A 10,325-nucleotide genomic window follows, 5' to 3' on the forward strand; every position below is an offset into this window, starting at 1 on the left:
ATACAAGGGAGATTATAAGCAAAACACAGCTTAACGCTCAATACTTGGTCCCCAATGCACCTAAAAACAGGTATTTTCCTTCTATGCTCAGACTGTGAACGACCTTTTACATCATTCTGAGAGAAGCTCCTACCCTCATACAATGCCATTTTAACTCCTTTCTTCACTCAAACCCTAATAAACACTCCAGCTTTATCTTGCCCACGTTTTACAAATTCTACTAGTGTAGGTGTTCCCTAATCTCAACAGTTCCCTTCCACCTGTAGATGTCTACAAATGCCATGTTATTGACTCCTACTCTCTTGCACCCCACTTCTATTTTGATTGTTCACATCTAAATAATCTTTGCAACCGCCTCTAACCACGGCTGTTTATTGTTGTGTTAGCTACTGCTTGTGTAATTTTCCAACATGCCTTTGTAACCTCCTCAACTTTTAATATTTCTTGTTAATAAGTACATTTCATTACACTTCGGGATTAGGCTCACGTTCTGTAAATGCCCCCAATAAAATTAGAAAATAAATAACAACTGCAACAAAGAAGTAGAAACTCAAGATAAATAGTTTTAATAAAAAGGCAAAATAATAGCCAGTCCTTACAATATTTAGCATTTATGTTACATTTAATGCACACAATCAGCTATCACATGCACAACCAGACTTTCTACAAAAAAGGAAGCAATAAAAAGAATTCAGACGACACCCTTCACGGTCTAAGATGGCCACATCCCCGTCTCCAGAACCAGACAAACTAAGTTTTCTCGTCGCTCACTCGCTTCGGTCTTTTGGTTCTCGATATCGCCACTGGATATACTCAAAAATATCTTCTTCGCTGTCCACTGGAAGCGGTTCGCCAGCAATTCCTGCAAAAACAATAACCTAATATTTACACCAAGGTGAAGCCTCATTTACGACAACATTTTAGAACAGGCATGTGAAACAATTGTGTTCCAAGTGGTCTGAAGTCAATCAATTTCTGATGCGAGAACAGTACAGGAGCAAGCATGGAACACTTTTGGGTAACCCTGATTTTTCTAAAATAATATTTGCGACAGAAACAAACATTCCTATAGTGAGTTTCTTGGAAATACAATTACCATTAGAGAGTTAATTTAGCATTACTTCTCAAATTACCTCTATTTAGTTGTGATGGAATGAATAGGACTCTCAGCCCATATTCTGTACAGGAAACTCTAAGAAGGAGAGATCATGAGGTAAAGGCACTCTCCATATCCACAGTAAAAGTTGAAGGATAAATTAGGGACTGCCATCAGAGAAGACAGCTCCCACACAGATTAAAAATACTAGGGGCCCTGATGTTTCACAGAGGTTTTACCCATTCTTTGTTTATGGGTAAATTAATTTAACATTAGGACCTTTACTTATAGCAATAAATCCTATGCATGAAAGTCTGCAGAATTAGAATGAATATGGTTGGTGTGGTTTCTCTACGATCACACGGTTGGTCTACAAAGCAACAAAGGACTACAACCTACACAGTGTCCAAAAGTAAATAATGCAGCATTGGACTTGAAGCCTCTATTTTTGCATCTATCTACATCAGAAACACATGTGCTAAAGAGACCCATGGAAAACACACATTACCCTTTGCTACTGACAAGCTAGGGCACCAAGTAGATTGAAGGGAGATTTAATATTTTGGGAAAAAATTTGAAAAATTAAGAAAGTGGTCTTGTTCGGAGCGGCTTACCAGGCTGCAAATAGGGCAGGTCATCTCCAATATACACCAATGGATGGCTTATGATGCGCTTAAGCTGTGAATGGTATTGCGCCTGTGGACGTCCTCAGCCAACAGAAAATCAACATAATTCTGGATATTGACATTCAAGAGAACCAAGGATACACTTCTACTGGTTCAACATTCCCTTAGACATGCTTACAACTAAGCAAGACTGACGTGGGATGTCATCTATTGGAAACTCAGGCAAATTATTTTAAAACTGCAATTATCTGAGCAATCTTTGAGTCAGTGAATAAGGGTGAGGAAGGTCAGAAAACATCTTGGGGTGTGGGTGGAAAATCAGTACATACATGGTTATGCTTTGTTCCTGTTCAGTACTGACTTGTTTGTCAATCAAACTGTCAATTAGGCCCTCTGAAGAAATAGCGAGACTCATTTGTTTATCTGCAGATGGAGGCCATAGGCACATCTGGGTAGGTCAATGAACTCTACATTCAGAAGTCCCAAAGAAACAAATATCTGGGACCACAGCCTCGCTATATTTTTCAGTATGAGGGAGCCTCACTGAGGCATCTGCTCTAAAGAACGCAAAGTCATAGGAACTGCAGTTTTATTGGTGCACTTGGATATAGACAATCAGGTTCAACAAGGCCCACTGCCATTTTCTGTAGGCTGGGCTGAAACCAAAACCATAGTTGAAGAATTTATCCATACTATGCTTGGGCTGCTCCCAAAGAAATAAGAGGGATTGAGTCCACACATGATCTATGGAAAGTGAAATTTGATAGTGCTATTTTTTGTAAGTCACGTCCAGATCCACTATGCATACCCATGCCTGTCTAGTCTACCTACAACTCATATGATACCTACTGGAAAAGACATGGGGCTAATTTTCCAATACACACGCTCATGGGTCGGAGGCAAAGTAGCAATGTTACCTTTTTCTTTTTTCATACAATACTTCCCAATACAAGCTAATTCTCCTCTGCATTCCTAGTATATGAATGTGTCAATGGGGACTGTGGTCCTGAAGAAACCAGTTACATGTAATAATGGTTTTGCAGCTTTAGCTCTCCTTGATTCACATGGTGTGCATCATTACACCATTTAGTGGTTGGGTTTAGAAGTGACTTAAAACAAAAACCTTTTCCTACTCTTGTTGGAGCTCGACATAGGCAGAGCCAGAGTATGGCGTCGACCATAAGCCCACAACTCTTTCTTACGTGTTCACTGTTTTAATCTTTAATCTTTTTTCTCCACTCTTCTTTCATTGGGAAGCTCCCATTGCCTCTAGAAGAGCTTAATTGTGCCAAACCTTTATTACAGGTAAGTAACTGGTTTGTTTTGTGGTGTGAACTCTCTTCTAGATTCACACAGTGTGAATAGATTACATAGCAGTTTAACCTCCCAGTGGTGAGGGGTTTGTGAGGGACTTGATGAGAATAAATATTTTAGTACTCACTGTCCCACTGTCTCTTCGCATAATTCTATGTTCCAGCAATAATATCTTATGAAAGTGTGCTCAGAGGGCCACCTATTTACAGGTGTCCTGTAGTCATGGCTATAAAAGCTAGCATGGCCCCTTAATTTTCCAAGTGGAAAGTGCTCTAGGTTTCGTTTATAATGTCTTATTAGTCAGTCAATATTGATAAGAATGGATGGATGTATAAGGCTCTATACAGCGAGTGCCTGCAATTCACTTGCTCAAAGATGTGATTGCTACTATGAAAACTATAACGTGTAGAATATTTGAGTGATACTTTATAGATGGGATCAAATGATGCCTTCATCCCATCTGCTATCAAAATGTTCAATTTCCATTGTGGTGTAGGGGCCTTATGTGCAAAGAGTCTTCACCCACTTCATACATCTTTAAATGTGATGGATTTCAAAACCTTTTTGCGAGTAGTCCTTTTAATAAAGCTGCAAATGGTGAAAAATGAACTCTTAGAGAGGCGTACGTTAGCTTGCATTCTACTAGGTGAGTAAGGTAATTCACAATCACCTTCATTAAATACACAGGTTTTTATTTCTGTGGCACAAGAATAGGTTCCCATTTTTGGGGATAACACTTCCTAATGGAAGGCATACATGCTTTTTTAATGATTGCAAGTTTTTTTGTTGCAAGTGACTGAATTTCACTATCTCAGGTACCACATCATCAGTTGTATCTCCTCTGGGTTCTGGTGAAATACCCACCCCCTCAAATTTATAGGTGTCTTTGTGTATTGATATCATGACACATACGTCCCATGACATTTGCATGCAGTGAAAGAACAAAGTTTGACATGGTAACTTTGGATGTATCAGAATCAACGTCATGTTAGATGCCCTGAACATCTCTAGGACTAGTGGAATCAGTGGACGGGGGAAAAGTGTAAGCAAAGGTCCTGTACTAGCTTATCGACAGGGTATTCCTTAGTGAGTGAGGATGGTATAGTCTGGATGCGAATGACTGATCAGGTTGCAACAGTGTGACATCAAACTCAAAAGGTCCCATTGAAACTCAGAGCCATCACTATGCTGCTGTACAACATGGCTAAAACATTGACAAAGCCAATACCATGTGTAGGTGAGACTTATTGGCTTTGCCAAAGCTTGTTTAAAATGTGTGTTAAGTAGAGGAGTGGCTACACCATTTGTTTCTAAGTTTATACCTAGAGAAATATTTCTAAGCAGAGTGTCCTGCTGCAAGACTCTCTAATGGAAAACCAAAGTCCTTCCAGCAAATCAAATAGAAAATTGAGTGGAGGGGGTGCAGAAGTTCCAAACACCCTGTTGAGAAAGAAGTTCCTCCCTTTAAGACTAAAATGTCACTTCATCAAGGTCAGAAAGGAATATGCTACTTACCAGTATGCATCTGTTCTTGGCATGTAGAGCTGCAGAGTTGTACACTTAGCATAGATCGCCATCTGGTGTTGGGCCCGGATGTTTGCAGTTTGTTTTTGTTCTTTGGAAGTCATGAGTTTGGTGACTCCTCCTTCGGTCCGTACTGCGCATGGGCTTCGGCTCCATCCTCAGATTGTTTTTCGCCAACAGGGAAATGACGGAGCGTAGTAATAACAGTGAGAAACCCATGTGTGTTGTATCTAAATAAGATGTACTGGAACGGATACAGGTAGCCGGGGAGGCGGGTGGGCGTGTACAACTCTGCAGCTCTACATGCCAAGAACAGATGCATACTGGTAAGTAGCATATTCCGTTCGAGGCATATGAGCTGCAGATTGTACACTTAGCATAGATTATATAGCAGTACCCAACCTTAGCGGCGACCACCGGTATCCGTTGCAGTGGTTTGAAAAAGTGTCTTTAGTACAGCCTGGCCCACCCTAGCTTGCTGCTTGGAATGCACATCTACACAGTAATGTTTTGTGAAGGTGTGCGGTGTAGACCATGTGGCTACTTTGCAGATGTCATCTAAGGGTATATTCTCTAGAAAAGCCATAGAAGCCCCTAACTTTCTTGTAGAGTGGGCTTTAGGCGGAACAGATAATGTTCTTTTTGCCTTTTGATAGCAAATTTGTATGCACTTTACAATCCACCTAGCTATCCCTGATTTAGAAATGGGGTTGCCTTTATGTGGTGGAGAGAAGGAAACAAACAATTGTTTAGTCTTCCTGAAGGGTTGCGTTCTTTGTATGTAGTATAGCAAAGCCCTTTTCACATCGAGTGTGTGTAAGGCCCTTTCTGCAACAGATTGAGGTTGCGAGAAGAAGACAGGTAATTCCACCGATTGATTGAGATGGAAGGGGGAAATGACCTTGGGCAGAAACTTCGGATTTGTGCGAAGTATGACCTTGCTGTGATGTATTTGTATGAAGGGTTCCTGTATAGTGAACGCTTGTATTTCACCAACCCTTCTAAGGGAAGTGATAGCTACGAGAAAAGCTGTTTTCCAGGTGAGAAACTGTAGCTCACATTTATGCATTGGTTCGAAGGGCGGACCCATTAGTCGTGTAAGAACTAAATTTAGATCCCATACAGGGGAAGGTGGTGCCCTGGGAGGAATTACTCGTTTAAGGCCTTCCATAAAGGCTTTAATAGCGGGCACTCTGAAGAGTGATAAATGCTGTCTGTTTTGTAGATAAGCAGCGATCGCTGCTAGGTGTAGGCGTATGGATGAATATGCCAGGTTACACCTGTGAAGATGGAGCAGATAGCATATAATGTGCTGTATGGATGCATCTAAAGGGTTGATTGTATTGTTACGGCAGTAAATTACAAATCTTTTCCACTTTGCGGCATAGCATGCTCTAGTGGTAGGACGTCTGGCTTCCATGATGATGTTCATGCAATCAGGGGGAAGGTTAAGGTATCCGAATTCTAAGATTTCAGGAGCCAGATCGCCAGGTTGAGCTGAGCTGGGTCCGGGTGCCTGATTTCTCCATGGTTCTGGGTTAGGAGGCATGGGGATAGGTGCAGTTTTTGATGTGGTACCACTGACAGTTGTAGTGTACCACGGCTGCCTGGCCCACGTCGGAGCTACTAGAATGAGTGTGAGGGAGTGTTGTTGTAGCTTCCTTACCACTAATGGAATTAGTGGGAGAGGTGGAAAGGCGTATGCAAATCTGCCTGACCAGTTCATCCATATCGCATTGCCCTTGGACAATGGGTGTGGGTATCTGGCGGCGAAGCTTGGGCATTTTTTGTTTTCGTGGGTGGCGAAGAGGTCTATCTGAGGATGCCCCCACTGTTGGAAGAATGGGTGAAGAACTTGTGGATGCAGTTCCCATTCGTGTAGTTGTTGCGTTTGTCTGCTGAGCAGATCTGCCATGGTGTTTTGTACGCCTGGAACGTGCTGTGCCAGGAGAAAGATGTTTTGGGGAATTGCCCATCTCCATATGCTCTGGGCTAAGCGGGAGAGCTGGGGAGAGTGTGTCCCCCCCTGTTTTTGGATATAATACATTGCAGTCATGTTGTCTGTGCGAATGAGGACTGCTTTGCCCGAAATCTGTTTTTGGAAAGATTTTAGGGCTAGAAAGATCGCCAAGAGCTCCAGATGGTTGATGTGGAGCGATTTTTGCTGTGGCGTCCATAGACCTTGCATTGTGAGGTGTAGGAGGTGCGCTCCCCAGCCGGAGAGCGATGCGTCCGCTGTTAGAATCACCTGAGGAAACGGGTCCAGGAACGGCCGCCCTTTGGAAAGGTTTGTGGTGTTCCACCACTGCAGAGAGTGATGTGTGCGGCCGTCCACCAACACCAGATCCGTCAGCTGACCCTGGGCCTGGTTCCACTGTTGTGCTAGGCACTCTTGAAGTGGACGCATGTGGAGTCTTGCATGGGGCACTATGAAGATGCAAGACGCCATCATTCCTATGAGCTTCATAAACACTCTTGCTGGAAGAGAGTGTTGGGGAAGGAATGTTTTGCGTAAGGCTTGAATGCTTGTGATTCTGGCTGAGTTTGGATAGGCAATACCTTTGGAGGTGTCTATAGTGGCCCTGAGATATTGCTTTGTGTGAGATGGTATGAGGTGGGACTTTTGGTAGTTCACCGTGAAGCCTAGCTGGTGGAGCAGTTGGATGGTGCTGTTTGTATGTTGCACACATTGGTGATAGGACGCGGCTTTTATCAGCCAGTCGTCTAAGTAAGGGAAGACGTGAATATGTTGACGTCTGAGGTGTGCTGCTACTAAAGCTAGGCATTTGGTAAACACCCGTGGTGCGGTGGTGACCCCGAAGGGGAGAACCGTGAATTGGTAATGTTGCCCGTCCACCACGAACCTGAGGTATTTCGTGCGAGAGGGGTGTATTGGAATGTGAAAGTATGCGTCTTTCAGATCCAAGGTTGCGAGAGTCTCCCTGACAGAGGAGCGGGAGGACTTGTTGTAGGGTGACCATGTGGAAATGGTCTGAATGTAAGTAGGCATTTAGAGGCCGGAGGTCCAGAATGGGCCTGAGGGTCCCGTCTTTCTTTGGTATTAAGAAATATAGGGAGTAGACCCCTAGATTTTGCTGATTGACGGGGACCTGCTCTATAGCGTGTTTTTGGAGGAGGGAGAGTACCTCCTGTTTGAGCAGTGTGGAATGTTCTTGAGACATTGGACGGTGCCTTGGTGGGATATTGGGTGGGGTAGATGTTAGCTCGAGACAGTACCCTGACCGAATGATTTGGGTCACCCATTTGTCCGATGTTATGGACTCCCATGCGTGGATAAAGTTTTGTAGTCTGCCCCCGACCGGAGTGGGATGGTCTGGGGGGAGCGGAGGGAAGTCATTGTGTGGGCGGGGTGGCAGAACGGGTGGTGTTAGTTTTGCCCCTGCCCTTATTGTTGTTGCCTCTGTAACCACCCCTTTGGTTGCCCATTGAAAAGGTATTTTGAGGAGGGGACTTGTAGGAGGTAGAGGCGCTATCGGTGGAGAAGCCTCTGCCTGTGCCACGAAAGGAGGAGCGTCGAAAGGAACGTTTAGAGGCTTGTGTTTGGAGTGCCCCCATAGACTTTGCTGTGTCTGTGTCCTTTTTCATCTTTTCCAACGCTTCGTCTACCTTTGGCCCAAAGAGAGTTTGTTGGTCAAAGGGGTGATTGAGTATGGACGCCTGGACTTCAGGCTTGAACCCTGAGATCCTGAGCCAGGCATGGCGACGAAGCAGGACACTGGTATTTATGGCTCTAGAAGCAGTGTCGGCTGCATCGAGGGCACACTTAATGGAGGTGTTTGTAATTAGTTTACCCTCCTGTATTAGTTCATGAGCCCTACGCTTGTGTTTCTCGGGAAGGTGCTGCATAAGAGCCTCAAGTTCGTCGTAGTGTGCTCTGTCATAGCGCGCAAGTAGCGCTTGTGTGTTTGCAATGCGCCACATGTTTGCAGCTTGAGAGGCGGTGCGTTTGCCAGACGCGTCTAGGAGTTTGGATTCCTTGTCTGGCGGTGGGGCTTCTCCTGAGGACTGGGAGTTAGCCCGCTTTCTAGCTGTAGAGACAACTAGGGAATCTAAGGGAGCAGGGCCCTTAATGTATGCCGGGTCTGTGGGTGCCGCCTTGTACTTTTTCTCTATTCTAGGGTTTAGTACCCTGGCCCTGACAGGGTCTTTGAACACCTCTGCGGCGTGCTTGGTGACACCCTTAATCATGGGTAAAATAGATGTGGATTTGTCCTGTATGTCAAATGTGTCCAGTAAGAAGTCGTCTTCCACTGGTTCACTGTGCATGTCCACCCCATGGTAGTGTGCTGCTCTCTGCACTAAATGATGAAACCCTAAGGAGTCCTCTGGAGGAGACGGCCTGGATGGGTATAGGTCGTCCTGAGGCATATCGGGTATATCAGGGTTATTGTAATCCTCCCATGGGTCTGGGGTCCCCGGTGGAGTGGGATCCATTGGGGCGTCCGCCGGGTAATTGTCCGGGTCCCCGTCGTCCGGATCTGGGGACGGGGTCGGAGAGTAATGAGGTAAAGGTGGCGGAGACCTGGGAGGGGGAGGGGGTGGAAGAGGTGGAGGAGGCAGGGGAGGAGGTAGTGGGGAGGGCACTCTGAGGGGAGAAGTAGCAGAGTCCTTCCGTTTGGGCGGTGGAGGAGGAGCCGGAGTATCCAGGCGTCTTTTCTTGATAATTAAAGTCAATAGCCCAGTCTTTGGATCTTTGGACAGAGTCTTTTTGTAAAGGGTCTGGTGTAAACAGAGCCAATGGTGCCGAATCGTCTGTGGGCACCGATTATTTCGGAACCGAGGGCTTCGATGGTTTCTGTGCGCCATGCTTTTTTGGGGCCTCCGGTTTTTTCGGCGTCGAGGGAGTTTTCGGCGCCGGAGCGTCGGTGCCGACTGATTTGTGTTTGTGTTTGGTCGGCGCCGAGAGTCCAGGCTTCGGCACCGGTGGCTTCGGAGTCGAGCTGGATATTACTTTCTTCGGGGCCGGATGCTGTTTTTCGGCACCGGGCGTCGGCTGGCTCGATCCCGAGCTGCCGTGAGACTTTGGAGGCTTCGACATCGGGCCCGAAGGTGGGGTGATAGAAGCTTTGGTCTTGGTTTTGCCCAGGCCAGCAGGCGAGGGTGTAAGCTGAGTCTCTTTGGTTTTGGGCGCGGGGGTGGGAGGGGGCACAGTACTCACGACCCGCTGCGCCGGTGTGATGTCCTCCACGTCGGAGTCGTCGGCCTCGGAAGCGCTGACGACGTCTTCCTCCTGCTCGGTGTGTATTTGCCCCGAAGCTTCGGCGCCGTCTCCGAAGATGTCCGGTGGAGCTGCAGACGATGAGTGCGCCATGGTGCGTCGAGCTCTTCGATCTCGGATGGTCTTCTTCGATCGAAAAGACTTACAGGCGGGGCAGTCTCTGGCCTCGTGTTCTGGAGAGAGGCAAAGATTACACACCTGATGGAGGTCGGTGTGGGGAAATTTAGACCCACATTTTGGGCACTTTTTGAACGGAGTCCTTTCCATCGGCCGGGACCGGAGTCGAGGAGGGCCCGAAGGCCGGTGCCGATGTACGGGATGGAGAAAGTGCCGCTTCGAGAGATGAAGATGATGAAGAAACTCGAAGAAACGAGGATTTTCCGTCGAGGCTGGAACCGTAGAAGTTCGAAGCCGGAGCACGAAGTATCACATCCGAGCCCGATGGCGGAAAAAAACAATCTGAGGATGGAGCCGAAGCCCATGCGCAGTACGGACCGAAGGAGGAGTCACCAAACTCGTGACTTCC

At 46.2% G+C, this 10,325-nt stretch overlaps 1 protein-coding gene across 1 annotated transcript in view; it reads right to left on the reverse strand.

Annotated features, from left to right (window-relative positions):
- Window positions 1-543: 543 nt before the first annotated feature.
- Window positions 544-10,325, reverse strand: part of POLB (DNA polymerase beta) — a 188,814-nt gene continuing 179,032 nt past the window's right edge. Inside the window, exon 14 of the mRNA XM_085634088.1 lies at window positions 544-862. Coding sequence (XP_085490214.1) covers window positions 768-862 — 95 coding nt within the window. The 3' untranslated portion in view covers window positions 544-767. The remainder of the gene's footprint in view (window positions 863-10,325) is intronic.

This window comes from Triturus cristatus, chromosome 11, assembly GCF_964204655.1.
Source record: "Triturus cristatus chromosome 11, aTriCri1.1, whole genome shotgun sequence".
Taxonomy (NCBI): Eukaryota; Metazoa; Chordata; class Amphibia; order Caudata; family Salamandridae; genus Triturus; species Triturus cristatus.